This window comes from Lepisma saccharinum, chromosome 23 (genome assembly GCF_977018435.1).
Source record: "Lepisma saccharinum chromosome 23, izLepSacc3.1, whole genome shotgun sequence".
NCBI classification, from domain to species: Eukaryota; Metazoa; Arthropoda; class Insecta; order Zygentoma; family Lepismatidae; genus Lepisma; species Lepisma saccharinum.
Genome location: NC_139251.1, coordinates 41,760,496 through 41,777,012, shown reverse-complemented (window position 1 = coordinate 41,777,012; position 16,517 = coordinate 41,760,496). Strand labels below are relative to the sequence as shown.

At 36.9% G+C, this 16,517-nt stretch overlaps 1 protein-coding gene across 4 annotated transcripts in view; it reads right to left on the bottom strand.

Moving 5' to 3' along the window:
- Positions 1–16,517, bottom strand: part of LOC145977868 (flotillin-1) — a 42,254-nt gene that overhangs the window by 22,013 nt on the left and 3,724 nt on the right. For 2 of the 4 annotated variants that reach the window (XM_083110199.1, XM_083110197.1), the window contains exons 2-6: positions 16,350–16,425; positions 9,576–9,666; positions 7,451–7,594; positions 5,029–5,148; positions 2,310–2,339 (exon numbers count right to left, since the gene is read on the bottom strand). In XM_083110199.1, the coding sequence (XP_082966325.1) occupies positions 2,310–2,339; positions 5,029–5,148; positions 7,451–7,594; positions 9,576–9,666; positions 16,350–16,425 (461 nt within the window). The remainder of the gene's footprint in view (positions 1–2,309; positions 2,340–5,028; positions 5,149–7,450; positions 7,595–9,575; positions 9,667–16,349; positions 16,426–16,517) is intronic. The other 2 variants (XM_083110198.1, XM_083110200.1) reach the window with 1 other exon arrangement.

Sequence of the window (16,517 nt, the reverse complement as noted above, 5' to 3'; positions counted from 1 at the left end):
GCAAAGATCAACAGAGTGATCAAAAATTTGTGCAACACAAATTCTGATGAGTAATGAAATGAAATATGAACAGGTGTTTTACATTTAATGCATTTTTCGTGTGCTCATGATAATTATTCAAGCACATATTTTAGAAACAATACCAGATACGTAACTTCATATTACACTACACTGATAATGTTTTATTCACCCCTTTATTGATTTCGACATATTGATGATAATGAACACACAGACCACCATTTATTCATTTCTGAATGTTTATATCTGGTAAAAAAAAATGATGGACAAGACTTTATAATGCAAATAAACTGTGTATGAAATATACATGCAGTATATGCATGTTAAGTGGTTGACTTTCAATTCAATCTTCCCACAGAAGGTCGTGGGTTTGAGTTCTGTCCTGACATGAATGTTCTTCGTGAGTGTCCTTCAACATTTTGTTCGCATCATCTCATCATTGTGATTAGCCAAAAGTGTGCTAAATAACAAAAACACGAGGGTCATTTATCTTGTAGTGGCAACACTGTTGGTATATGCTTGTCAGTTGTTGCTGGGACAAAAGACGATCGGGTCTTGTACTACAGATCGTGTGTTGGTGTTTGGTGATTAATAGTACTGTTGTGTGATAGAAGACATTAAAGTTATGTGTATAATACTGCTCTGAACAATGTTTATGTGTGAAGACCAGGAATTTCGAATGAATTCAAATCTGGTCCAGGAGAGAAGTTCAGTAAGCGTAAATGGGTTCTGGACCGTAAAGAACCTTTTTATGTTCAATGTATTTCAATTCAGTCCAGGAACCTTTTTTTCCAGATCAATTTAAATACAGTCCAGGAACCTTTTTTCCAGATCCATTTTAAATGCGGTCCAAGAACAGTTTTTCAATGAAACTATATGCAACTTGGACCGAATTTAAATTGTGCAAGAAAAACAGGTTCCGGTCCGACAGTGGAATCCAATAGAACCCATTAGAATTTACGGGTTCCTTGACCTCTAAAACCCTGGTTACAATCAAAATGTAGGTTGCACAAATTTTGAATTACTCTATACATTCTGCTTCATGTATTTGGTTTTAGTCACAGGTCCCTGCAAAAAGGAACAATGAAGTCTTTATCACACACATATTTGTTTAACATGTAATTTGTTGTTTACTTTGTTAGGTAATCAACAAGCCATGTGCACAAGTAAGAAAAGAGTGAACAGTACTGAAGGTAGTGAAGAATGACCACTTAGAAAGATAATTAATGTAACATGCTCTGTAAATATGAAGGTCACACTCATCTTCTGAGACTATCAACAAAGTATTGAGAAGGAGGGAAAAGGTTGGAAAAAAAAATCATGTATTGGACTTGTTTCACAGCAGATAGAATGATGAGGCTGGAAGAAGCAATAGGAAAACATTTATTGTTTTCAAGCCAAGTACCATCTTGTTCTTTCTTTGAAAGGACTGAGGGGAAAAACTTAAGACTGTGAAGGAAATTCATGTATTAATGTAACTTACAGGGTGATTCAAAATTATTGTTGAGGTTACCACTGACTATAAATCTAAAATTGTGGTACCAAACTATACACAGAATACGAAAGTGGTAACTCAAAAAGTTTTATTTGGTAATGCTGTGCTTGCTGTCCTTGTGTCTGAGAGATTACGACAGGATTCAAAATGGGGATATTTAAAGGGAAAGAAATATGCATACTTTGTTTTCTCAAAATAAGTTATCATCATAACAGAACTCAGTACTGACATCATCAACCTTCAGATAATGTTCATACGCACTGGTTAAAGCAATTTCAAGAGAGAGAAGCAGCTACATTGTTAATAAATTGTAGTAACAATTACACTGTAAATGATGAAGAACACTTGAAGGGTAATGGATTATTTTTGTAACACTTTCACATGAAGATTTTTAGTATCCTACAATGTGAATACTACCAGTAATAAAACTTTTCGAGTTACCCTTAAAAATGCTGTGGTCAGTATTCTTTTGATGTTCCAGATTCAAAAATTACAGGACACTAAAACACGGACAATAATTTTGTATCACCCTGTATGTATGTGGAAAAGCAGTACAGGTAACAAAATTGAAATCCCATAACACCAGTATCTGAGAGGTGTTGATGTTTAACTGTACAAATACAGAAAGCATAGGCTGTATAAGATATTTCACACCAAAGTGGCAAGCGACACATGCTACTAGGAAACAAATCAATGAACAGTGACGCCTGTTGCTTTGTTCTGAAATCTCCATAAATGTAACATGGATTCAAAAACAATTCTGTGCATGAAAGGATAAAATTGAAGTGGTACTTACAGCAATAGAATGACCTCCTATCATGGTTGCCTATGCAAAAAATTACAATGAATGAATTCCAGATAGGGAAATTGAGGGAGATCGTCCATATAATAGGGTAACTGTATTTAACATAATGAAGAATAGACAAATAGAACACTAAATGATGCTGATCATATGGAATGTCTGTGAGGGGTGATGATATGCAGAATTAGTGGGAAAAATTGTTCAGCATAATCCTGAGAAGGTATAGTATAAAAATGGAAACACGGTGGACTAGTCGATAGGGTATTTGAAGGAGACCCAGGTTTAATTCCCGGGAAAGGCAACCTAAAGCTTTGTATTTTTTCAACCTTGGGATTCACCCAGCTTCTAACAAATGGTACACCTTGGGGCAAACCCCGATGCATAAAGGTGGGCAGAATGTGGTGCTGATCACATCACTTCCACAAATGGTGGAGATCGTGAATATGTGGGTGTGTTACAACCCCCTTAGATGCCTTACAAAAGGGTATGGTGCAATAAGCACCGGGTAATGTTACCTTTACAAGCTTTAAATTCCTGTTTGCATAGAGACACAGTAAGAACACAATCTTCCATGTTTACAAATAATTTTGACAGCACAAGAAAATGAGTTTATCAGGGTATACTGTATCGAAAGTTGTTTATTTGCCATTGTTAGAGGCACATATATTTCGTAAATAAAAAAAGCAAAATTTCGGTACAAAAACATAGTCTATTTTGGGTTCAAAAGCGGTAAATAGAATAAAATTTCGGTGTTATAGCGGTGAATAATCACATCAAAAGTGCTATATAAAATGACATTTTAGTTTTAAATTGGGAATATAATCCTAAATTTGATTTAAAAACTGCACTTATTACACAAAATAAACTTATCCCTTCTAATAGCACATTTATTTAGTTACCAGAGTATTAATTTTATTCCTGTGTAAAGGGGTCCATTTTTGCTTCTCAAATATTTGCGGCAGAATTAAGCCATTTTCCATGAATTGCATAACTCACAGGATACTTCAGACTTCAGAATGTGTTGTGTCGGTACATAAACGGTAAATTTTGTGTTTAGGAGCATATTTCGCATTTTACAGTTCATTTCGCATTATTTCGTGACAAAACAAGGTAGAAAAATGCACCTCACACCTTTCAGAAACATGAAAAATGAATATTACAACATGTTATTGCATATTTCGTTTTTTCATCAAAAACGAAATTTGCATGCCTCTAGCCATTGTCTATACTGTGTCTATTACATACCCTAGTTGAGGCTTCCCTAAGAACTGCTATCAAAATGTATATAGGTAAAGGTAAAAAAAAAAGGTAAAGTGCTCCCCTGTGCTTAGCACCACACCATGAAGGCGTATAGGGGATGTGGGGGTAACGCCCCACACTTTCTTGATCCGGTCATGAGTGGGGGTGATGTGATCAGCATCACACCCCTGACTGCCTTTACCCCCCAGGGTTTCCCACAGGTACCCATGTCATTCGATGCTGGGTGGGCACCGGAGCCGCTTCCAACATTAGAAAAGTTCCCGGATTTGAACTGGCCGGGGATCGAACCCAGGACCTTTAGCATGGTAGTCAGACTTTTTTTAAAGGTAACTGCTATGACATTTTGAGGTTTTAGCAAGAAGATGATATGAATCTATTTTTTTACATCAGTATAAAACTGTGTAAGATTATTACTGAAAATGGCTCGGTTTATCAAAGCAAATTTGTAGCATCACATTCCATTTCCATTGATATTGCATATTAATACATCTAAATGCAAAATAATGTGACTTATTTTTTGTGGTTTTTATTTTATTTTATCTGCAAAGTTTCGTTCAACTTTGTAGTGTGTAGAGTGACTAGCCATGTGAGGTTGTGTTATTGTATATATTTCTTAGTGAAGCTTGAAAAAGTTCTGGGAAATCAGAACTATAAAAAGCAGTTACACAAACATTTAAAAAGAACAAAAAACATCTAAATGTGTTAGTTAACAATTTGCAAAATTAATTTTTACACTCCTTAAGCTTCTTGTGGTTATCCAGACTATATGATTAATGTGTTTACAGCAGAAAGATGGTATAAGATGCCTATGAACACCCTATGTACCTGTAGTGTGAGAGTTGAAATTCCTGCAACTGTTCATACGTTTTAACAAGTCCTCTGAAGTTCCAATTTACGAGTGACATTTCTTTTCCCACCACATGATACTGTTAGATTTTGGGAAACAAAAATGGAGGTAGGGTGTGGAAATGAAATAGAATAACAGCATAACTTGTAAAAAAAAAAAACCACATTTTCAAGAGCTTCTTTTATAACGGAAATGTTTAAAAATACAGTAACTAATATGTTTCGAACAATGCTATCAACCATGAAAAATGCATTTCTCACCACATCACATTTACATTATCACCATTACATTCCCATATCTAACACCTTGCAGTCACCATTCCCATGCTTTGTTATGTTTTTAACACTGTTATCTTTGATATCTACAGGACTAATGTTCTGTATTCTACTGTCTATTGGGATATGTGGTTGATCAACATTGACATAATGGTAATGCCAACTTACATTGAAAATACAGGAATACACTAAAATTATTAACTGAATTCAGGCAAGCATACCACATGAGCAACAACATTCCTAATAATCACAAAATACTTTAACACAAAAGGGAGTACTAATGAATGTTTGTAAACATTAACAAAGTGATCAAATAAGAATCTGTTCTCACCTCTTCATCTCGGATGTCCTTGAGTGTGTACGAAACAACAGTGATGCCCATGTTGACCAGGTCAGAGGAGGCGACTTCGAACACTTGCTTGCTGAACTTCTTTCGGTCTTTGTAGATTTCCTGGTAAAAGAAGCATACCAATAAAATAATAATACTTGTGGTTTGGAATACACAAATCTGTAGCATTTTGCAGAGAGCCATGATGGTTTAGTTGGTAGGGTGTCTGATTGACACACGGGAGACCTGGGCTCGATTCCCAGGGTGGGTGATCTACGTCGGAGTTTTCCAATCTTGTCCCCGTATAAATTGGCTCTGGGGCTCACCCATCCTCAAATCAATGGCTACCTGGGGACAACCCTGGGGAGTAACTGCGGCCAGAGCATGATGTTGCTCACATCACATCCAAAATAGCCAAGATATGAGAATATGTGGGGCCCTACCTCCCACATCCCCTATATGTGCCTTAATGGCACGGTGCTATAGGATCCTGACACAACATTTCCATTGTAATGGATTTTCCCTATCAGAAATGCAAGGAAGTAAATGGTTCTGCATGTATATTTCATACACAGTTTATTTGCATTATAAAGTCTTGTCCATCATTTTTTTTTACCAGATATAAACATGAATGGTGGTCTGTGTCTTCATTATCATCAATAAAGAGGTGAATAGTTATGGGTAATTTTTGGTAAGGACCTGGGCAGAAGGACTTATATGTAAATACATATTTATGTGTGAAGGTGAAATCAGTTATATCAATATTTTGTATTATCTTTGCGCATAATGGCATGTACATTTGAAATATTCAGTTTTTATTTTCCATATTCGTACATAGAGTTTTGGCTCATATTTTAATTATTATTTCCATATTTCAGAACATTTCTTAACATATACTTCATATTCATGGAATAACTACATGGCTAAATTTCTTGCAAATAACCGACAAACTCCAAAGTGACATTAAACAAACAAAAGTTTACAACCTTTCTTATACCTTCCAATTGCGTTAATTACAAGTTTTCTGTCATTCGAACAATAATGTTTTCCTTTTTCAATTTTACATCTCCCAACTGTTTGCTTTTGTTATTGTAAAACACACTTGAAATTTCTGTTTATTTCCAATTGTTGTCAACAATAGAGATTGAGGGCTCAAGTATTGACTCCTGGTTGTTACAAATGTTATTTTGGCAACATTCGAAGAGTGTGCCAAGTTGAGCAGCCCACTGTTATATGCTAACCCCACCCTCACTTCTAGTTTCGAATCTGACAGCAGCACCAGAAGCAACGATTTTCTGGCACACATACACGATTCACTTCTGGTTCCTCTTCAAGACAGACAATCATGGTAATAATTACATTGCCGAGACTGTATTTTATGTAGCTCACGTAGTGTCAATTTATTATTAAAGAGGTAATTTTTGACAATCTTAAGTCCATATTTAACTCCATATTTTGGTGAAAATAAGTAAATACATATTTAGCACATTTTTACTACATATAAATCCATTCCCTGCTAATAACCTACAGAATGTGAGGACACAACATTAAAAGATATTCTGAGAGGCACTGTAGGTTTGACACAAACTTTCTTCTCAATCCTGAGTTGACAACACTTATTATGTTGTGCTGGTTTGCAGCAAAAGACTTAAATACAAAAACACACTAGCAGACAACATTATCGAGACAAGACCCTACATTCTCCGTATAAAAGGAGGGGCACAATCATGCATGGGGTTGCAAAAATACGTGCTGAAGTCAATCACACGATATTCGTTATAGCTTAACAGCATGTGGAAGATACACCGCTGGGAAATCTTAGAGCCCAAGTGAAACTGGTTTCATATCACTTCAGTGTTTATTGAACTTCTAAAATATATGAAATGTGTCCTTTTCTTTCTTTTCGTTTCAGAAAAATTCATTAACATGCTATAGCACGGTATTGTGTGTTAAGCAGTCGCCAATGGTATTGGGTATCGAAAACTATCAATCCAAACATCATTACTAGGGAATGGATTTTAAGGTGCGGCACCATTCAAAAAATATAGCTGTTTTCATACCGATCGTTTGAGTTATATGTTTTAGGACATGAAATCAAGTAAAATGAACACACTTTGTTGCACCTTTTCGTGAATTTAGCACATTTATCCCCTGTTTACCCCACTTTGATGCTTCAGCACCCTTTTCCTTTTTTCTTTCATGTATTGCATTCTATCAGCATCTTTTTGAAAAAAAAATCAGAACCTTTTTTTTTTCCCTATCCAGACCATAATTTTGCACTTTAAAATTCGTTCCCTAATCAATACTGACATTAGCCAATTGCAGTGTAAATATTCTGAAAAGTATACAATTATAATTAATTAGTTTCGCACCAACATTGTGTGCCAAAAGAGAAGTCCATATTATATCTGGCATGAAAACCTACCTCAACAGTCATGCTCCCCATGATTGCTCTCTGATGACCTTCCAGTGTTACCAGGGCTATTTGTAGTATCTCATGTTCGCCTTTGCCAAGGAACTGTTCACAAGCAGCCAATAGCATTTCTTCATTCTGCCCTTGAATTTTCACCTGCAGATCAAAGAGGAATCACGTTAGAACATCAAAGATATTAAGATAAGTAACAGGGCTAAGCCACTGGCATATGCAGGGGGGGCTGAATGGGGTACAGCCCCCTATGAAATTTTGAGAAAATCAATATTTTCAAACAAAAGCAGTGAAGAACTCGGGGAAAAACCAGAGTGGCAAATGCAAAACCTCCTTAAAACACCCCATTTGCCATTTTGAGAGAGGAAAATTCTAAAAATATCAAATATTGTATCGTATTGTGTATACAACACCCCTCTCCCCTGTTACAATTCCAGCCCCTCCCAAAAAAAACCTGCCAGTGGGCTAAGCCAATACCAATGGTATCGGTGTCAGTAAGTATCAGTGTGAATTTATTTACCAATACTTTCTGGGCATTGTGGTTTTTCACGGACTCCAAAAAAAAATGACGTGAGACACTTTCGAGGAGACTAATTGCTATGGAAATCATGCAAAATTCGAAATTCCTTTTTACTTTGCACCAGTTTTGTGTGAAAAAATTAATTTTGTGATAACATAACTTGTAATTTAATATTCTGATGCAATTCTCGCATATTTAAAGCAAAAATCCTGGTTAATTGATGCACAAATTTAGAGTGGATACTTAAACACTAATATTAATAATTGGAACAACTTTTAATTAGTACAATTTGAAGCATCAGTATTGGTAGGAATTGGTGAGAGTATTGGTTCAAAGCGGTATAGACTCAGCCCTATAAAATAGTTTGGTGCAAAATAAATGGATTAGCCAAAGAAACACAAATGTGAAGTAATACAAAATACCAAATACAACTACAGTACCTGAATAAGATGTGAATTTTCCATCATGCTTATTAGCATTAGACTTCAATAATTGCCATGAGTGGTGGCCTAAGGAAGCTTTAACATTAAAATATTTCAATAGCACCAAGGAAACAAAAAAATACATTTGCATTTTGGAACTTGCAATTTGCACTCAAGTACTATAAACATCTTGTCTATGTCTTTATTAATAGTTATCTAACGATACCATGAGTAATCAAGACTGACATGCTCAAGGGGAATTGGTGGTTGTCATACCCTCTCCCTAAACCATTTTGTCCTGCATTCTTGAAAAAGTACATCAAATGCTGGCACAATATAAGCTCACTGCAGAAAGAAGACATAACACCCACCCCTTAAGGTCATATCCCCCCCTTTTTTGACAAATCCTGGGCAGGACCTCAGTTTTGATGTAGTTACTTAACGCCGCTCGGACAGAACTAATTGTGATATTATTACACGTTTTTGTTGGATGGATGAGTCTTTGCAGGAATTCTCTTGCACAAGTGCCATCTTCAACTCCTCACAATACCCAATTGCCTCAACCTGTGCTACTGTCAAAACATCGGAGTTTGTTTAGTATGCATCTCCATGCTGCCCACGTGTGCATTCTTGTTTGTTTTGGGATGTACAGTGCCGAGGTTTCCCGTCAGAGTTCTTTCTGTGAAAATGGATTGTGAGACAGAACAGAGGCAAATTGTGGACCTGATAAACGAGCTGAGTGATCAAGCAAACAAATAATCACATATGTATTGCTGAAAATTAATAATTTATAAGCAAAATATTTCATTGAGCTCCGCACCACCTTGTGTAATGGCGTTATGGAAAAAGCAGGCATGGTGGTACAAAACCACACAACATTCATTTCGTGAACAAAACAAAGGTAATTATTATAAAAACATCAAGTAATCATTACAGATGTTTTGCCAAATGTTCAGTGGTATGTAAAATGACAAAATAAAATATTGTTGCTGAAACCTCAATACATTATTTGTGATTATACGTCAGTGAGCGCAACAACACCTGTGTGTGTAATTACGTTACAAAAAGAGTATGTGCACTGCGGAGTTAACTGCACCATTTATATTTTTAGCAGAAAAAAAAGTATCATGCAAAGGAACATTGAAGTATCATGTTGAACATAAGGAATAAGATCATCAAATACCTGTGCAATCCCTGTTACAGATATTGGAACTCCTTGGCTTGTGTACACTGTGGGACTTTCAACCTGGAGGGTCATCGTGTTCAACGATATTCTGGAAAAAGGATGAATAATTACACAATGTAACAAAAAAATATTTTTTTTCTGTTCCTGGGTAATAATTGTTATTTCCTAATTCCTTGTGTTCCAAAAGTATAGAAAATGGTTATTATTCCTCATAAACTTTGTTTTTGTACCCAGGACAATGATGTTTTGAGATTTACCCTTTTCCAGTACACGTTTTGTTCTCATTATGAATAGACAAGATAAATAACGTGTCATATTGCGTGCTGTAGCAATATACTGGTCTTCCCTATAACTGAAATGGACAGGTCTTGGCATTCTACCAGCAACAATAGTGCAAATCGTGCAGTTTGAAGTAGTTCATTGTCGTCCTAGCTACCTAATTAGATACACGTTTACAATACCATCAAGAGGCTGCAAGTATATGGCAGACTAATTTTGTTATGACCATTTTATCAAGAAAAGAGGAAATAAGTAATCTGTGAAAGCATCTGCTAAAATGTGTGAAGCATACAGAGCATATTTTGACATGTCTGTAGGGGAACAAGACAAAACCTGGGCACCTCATTTCACCTGCGAGAACTGCAAAAAAAACTCTGGAAGGTAAGACGGAAAATTAAAATTTAAAATTTTAATGATTTCAATTATATATTAAATATTTAGGGTTTTCTTTTGCAGGATGGTACAGAGGAGAAAAGAGAGCCATGAAGTTTGCTATCCCAAGAATTTGGCGGGAACCCACTGACCACTCAAGTAATTGCTACTTTTGCATGGTGGATCCTTCCAAATGTCGGGCTGGAAAGAATGCGCAAGCTATTATATGTCCGGATATACCTTCGTCCATCGCCCCTGTGCCACATTGCCCTGAGTTTCCCGTGCCCACTCCTCCAGAGAGAAAGCTGCCCTCTTCAGATGAGAGTAGTAAGTCAGAGAGCGAGGAAGACATTGATCTTGATACTTACAATTTTCGAGCCGATTAGATCAAAAAGATCTTAACGACTTAATAAGAGATCTTGGTCTCACCAAGTCCAATGCAGAACTCTTGACGTCCAGGCTTAAGCAGTGGAATTTATTAGATGAAAGTGTGCAAATAACAGATCAGAGGAAGCGTCATCAAAGTTTTTCTAGCTTTTTCATAAGTCAAGATGGACTCTGCTTCATCCACAATGTCGCCGGTCTGTTTGAAGCAATTGGAATTGACTTCAGTCCAAATGAGTGGCACCTTTTTATTGACAGTTTGTCCAGAAGTCTTTAAGTCGTGCTTCTTCATAAAGGAAATACATACCCGTCTCTTCCACTAGCTCACTCAGTCCACCTCAAAGAAAATTACAACAGCATAAAGCGATTGCTAGATACCTTGAAATATGATGAGTATGGATGGGAAGTCATCGGAGACTTCAAAATCATAGGATTTCTAATGAGTCTCCAAGGCGGTTTTACCAAGTTTCCTTGTTATCTTTGCCTATGGGACAGCAGAGACACCAAAGCGCACTACAACACGAGGTACTGGCCACAGAGGACCGAGTTCTCTGTGGGAAAAAACAACGTCAAGTGGGAGCCACTGGTAGACCCCTACAAGGTGCTAATGCCTCCACTCCATATTAAATTGGGCCTCATCAAACAATTTGTAAAAGCTTTAGATAAGGAGTCAGCAGCCTTCAAGTACCTTCAAGACTTCTTTCCTAACCTGTCTGATCCAAAGATCAAAGCCGGTGTCTTCGTCAGCCCACAGATAAAGAGCTTTTGCGTGCAAAGAATTTCCCAAGAAGCTCAGTGAGAAAGAAAAAGCGACTTGGAACAGCTTTGTCTTAGTGGTTAAGGGCTTTTTGGGCAATCATAAATCCAAAAGCTATGTGGAAGTGGTTGAGACTCTGGTGAAGAACTACGACAAAATGGGCTGCAGGATGTCCCTGAAAATTCATGTGCTCGATGCTCACCTTAATACATTTAAGAATAACATGGGAGCGTACTAGGAGCAGCAAGGCGAGCGTTTCCATCAAGATATATTGGACTTCGAACGTCGCTACCAAGGCCAGAATAAAAAATTAACATGATGGGTGACTATATTTGGGGGCTGATTCGTGAAAGTAATGTACAGTATAATCGTAAATCCCGGAAAACTACTCATTTTTAAATATTTTGCAATAATTTTGTTCACAACTAGAGTGCAAATATATGTCACTTATGATGTATATGTGTTTGTCTTTTTCTTTATGTAAACGAAAAACACGAATTCGTATATTTTCTCATTGAAAGCAGGTAAAATTAAAAAAAATAACACTGTCCTGGTCACAAAAACAAAGTTTGAGGGGAATAATAGGCATTTTCTATGGTTTCCAGTCAGAAGCCTTTAGAAAATAAAACTCACTACACAGGAACAAAAATCGTGTTACAGGGTGTTATCTAACATATCAACGATACTGAATATTTGAGAAAAGAACAAAAAAACTATACCAGACAGAGAGGAGACAGAAAAGTTACATTAACTAAACCTTAAGTCAAAATAATTTTGCTATCTGAACATGAAGATGCAACTAAATAATTAAAGAATGTGCTGAGGAGACGCTACACCATCTGAAGAATGAAAATAATGCTGCTGCTGGGGTGATTGAAAGGGGAATGAATATTCACAGCCAATCTTGTTCTTGCCATAGGCACCCTAGAAAGAAAATCATTGGAAACAGAGGTAACACAATACATATTATTCTAAGGAAAAGAAATATGCTCTGGGTAAAATTGAAGACCAAGAGTCACATTGCATGACCTTGAAAGGAAAATTTTGATATATTGTCAATTCTTGAGAAGAGAATTCCTTTAGCTTCAAAACAATCTACGGATGTGACGAAGCTGAAAATTTACCGATGCCGATGTACTCACCTATAATTTTTGGAACCGATATCGATGTCGATATTTCACCGATTCCGATACATAAGATTATTAAACAGAAATGGGATGTTATTTTCTGCATGACAAAAATAAATTTGGTATGTACATTTCTATTGCATATCATATGTATATACATATGAATGGCTTATTGCAGAAAGGGACCTGAGTCACATTTTTGAGGTATCGGAGTCACAACTTTTTCATCTCCTCTGTCTCTAGCAGCATACTGCAGGAGGGCGCATTGAGGGTTGCAAAATTAACTATTCATTATGCTAAAAATTTGAGCCAACAACAGCACATTTCTTTCTTACACTCTCAATATTATACGATTTTTCTTGTTTTTCTCAGAATTGTGCAAAAGTGACTCAGGTCCCTTTCTGCAATAAGCCATTCATATATATTCTCAAGAGATGCGAATGTACATTTGCATCTACAAAAGGTTATGTGAACCTAGAGATTTAACATTAGTACACAAGCAGTTCTTTGAAATGCAAAATGAATTCCTGTTCTACCAGATTCAACTTCAGAAATACGAGATTTGGAAGCACTTCGGAAGTAACCTACTTCTTCTCCTATTGCAAATCTGTTAAGCAATGCTGAACACTCATTCACTGAATACTGATGCAGCAAGTATGCCCAAGTATTTTCTCAGCACTTGCTTCAGGTTTGGATACTCACTTTTGAATTTCCAATACAACAGCAGATCCTGGTTCAGCAATGTACTGCTTTATTTCCGATTAATAGTCAGGTTGATCCTCTGAATGAGTTTACAATAATTTTATTACAAAAACTCTACAATAATTACGAATCATAACCAAATTTTCAATAAATCTTACAAAACTAGAATATAAAACTTATTATAAGGTAAACTCTAGTATTATCTGTACCGGTTTAAATATCGGATTTTTGCCGATGCGTCAATTTCTGCCGATTTTCATACATCTATAATCAGCTTAGGCACAACCCTAAAATAATCTAAAGCCCCTATCACAAGGAACTGGATTTCTAGTAGGAACGCTCTAGTTGACGCTGGACTGGCTACCCATTTGCTAGTTTTCGCCTCACACGGTACTTGTTACACCGTACTTGTCGATAGTCTTCCGTTCCCATAATGGCGGCCGTGCGAGATGTAAACAATGTATCACTTCACACTTTTAAAATACGATAACTATTCAACGGAGAGGAATATCGCTTCGTATTAAATGGTTTTAGGTAGAGAAGAACGGCGCTGATAAAATACATACTTTACAACGTTTACTATACACGTATGGAAGAATATTTTAGCTTTTTCAATTGTAAACATGCCTTTCGTGCTGTATGCACTCGGAAACCACAGACAAAAAAGGCTACTTTGCAAACTCACAGATTATCTTCACATGGCCAAACTTTGCTCTGATTGGCTGTTCCACAGAATCTAGTCGAAGAAGTTAGTAGCAATTAGAACATGTCCTATTTCTCAAAACCAGTCAAGCAGTCAGCCAGGCGGCCATAATTTCTACCTACAAAGTCAGTTCATCGCCAACTAGGGCATTCCAACTAGAAATCCAGTTCCGTGTGATAGGGGCTTAACATTACATTTCTGCTACTGCCAGCCAAAAAATTATAACAATTTTTTGTTTGGCTTGATTGTTGAAATATGATTGGCAAACTTGTTCCTTGAAACCTGTGTCACAGAGCTCTGAAAATTTGCATATTCACACTCTCCTCACTAACTCAGTAAATTCAATAAAGTCTGTGAAGGGTTAGGTTGAAAAGTACGCACTTCTGTGCTACTTGGCATGGAATGACCCTTAACCATTGCATTACCTTCTCAGTCTTTGCATTAACATTCACTTAATGCAGGGCATGAAATTTCAAGTTTGAGGTCAGTCGCCAGACTAAAATCTTTGGTCGCCACTATTTTATATTGAAAAATAATAAAAATATGAGCAATTATTAAAAAGAACATACCTTAGAAATTAATGTTTATGTAGCGCTGTCGTTCTGCACTGAAGTACCACTTATCAATCGCAACTGGTGGGCCAAACACTGACCGGGGGGTGGGGGGGCATTTACGGAAACTCTGAGCAAATCATCCAGTATCTCAGTCTTTAGAGAGTTCCTGTAAATAGTCTTGAGTCTGTTGTGACAGCTGAAACCTCTCTCACATGATGCTGTGCACACTGGTAAACAGCACAAAATGTCAAAATCTGGAGCAAATTGGTGAATCTTGCTGAACACTCCTCACTGTGAATCTTCGTCAGCATCTGATTCAAAGTCAGAGAAGGAAACAAAAGTTTGTATTCTGTCCACTCTGCTAACAGAATATCCATTTTCTTATTATAAAGGCTCGGGTTCAAGTACATGTAGAGCTTCTTTATTTCTTCTATCCCACACTGAAGAACATTTTCGTTGGGAGGTCTACCCAAGGTGTCGAAAACATGCAGAGATGCAATCACATCTGTTGATATAGATTGCAATCTTTCTGTGATGTACACCTTTGCATTGTTAATTAAGTTTCCTCTAACAGTCTGAAACTCTCAACCTATTGCCCAATCTAAATAATCAGTTATGGCTGTGAAGTGACCAGCAGAAGTAGCGTTTGGGAGCTCTATTACTCCTAAAATGTTCTCTTTGATGTGACCATTAATTGCATCCATGTATCGAACATACACATTTGCATGCTCGACTGACTATCTATCTGTGGATCCATCAACAGAAGGCTGATGTATGTACTTTTATTTATTTTCTCCACTAGATCTAACTTCAAAGTGTCAGCTATGAAATGAATAAATTCTCCTCATTGCTTTTCATTGCCATACTTAGGTAGAACACTCACACTTAATTGTCCTGCCAAACGCAGCAGATCTGCAAAGTATTTAAATGGCTTCTCATGTTTAGCTACATAGTATGCTACATTAAATAAATTTGTAAGATGGGGTCGGCATTGAGTGGAAACGGGGTTTTCAATCGGCTCGCTTTCAAAACCATGTATGAATGTTGGATTGAGATGTTCGGGCGTGTTTGACACACATTTGAAACAACAAAATTTTAGTCGCCAGCCCCAAACTTTTGGTCGCCAATGGCAACCTGGCGACCGAAAATTTCGCGCACTGACTTAATGTGTGTGGAAAACAGTATGTTACGTCTGGTAAATTTGTCATCTCTGTGCATAATACAGATTTCACATTGAAGCAAAAACTGACATGCAAGATGTGCGGGGGATTTCACCAATTGAACGTAGCCTTGTGTAGCTTGTCTTGCAGCAACAGTGTGAAGCATTGCTTTTGATTGGTTCGTTCTCAAGCAATACATCACTTTGGTCTGAAATCTCCCTTGCACTCTGCCTTGAAGGGATCTAGAGAGGTGTGGAGGTAAAACTCCATACATTATCAATCTCTCCCATTGTGTAGGTGATGTGAGCAGCACCATGCCCCAGCACCTGTATTAATGAGAGGCTGAGTGAGCCTGACAACCTCTCATGCAGAGCCATGGGGAAAAAAATGTCTACTTGAGGTAACCCAGAGCAGGTGCCCAGCTCTAGTCTTATGTAAACCCTAAACTCCGTGGAGCAAAAGTCTTCTAAGAATCAGAGCCTACAAAGTGAATTCTTTATTGGGTGACACGTGGTCAGCACATACTGACATGACCCCAACAATTGCAGAAAATAAATCCGAAATAAAATAACAGAACATAATGGAATAAATAGCAGCATTATGCGCAATTCATATTTATATTGAAATTCAGTTGAATATTTTAAAATAATGGATAAATATGTAAAAATAATTGTTAACAGTAGAACACAGTTTACTACACAGAACTACATAATGAGCAGAGATTTCATTTTACCTCTGAACACTTTGGATCATCGGCCACACGAAGGCCCTCCCTCCAGGTACTAGAAGTGGCTTGGTGTGACAACATCCTGAAAAAAAAGAAGAGAAATAAATATCATAAAAATAATTACATCCATTTTGAGCTTGCTTCTTTCAATTGTTCACCAATGCATTCTCATCT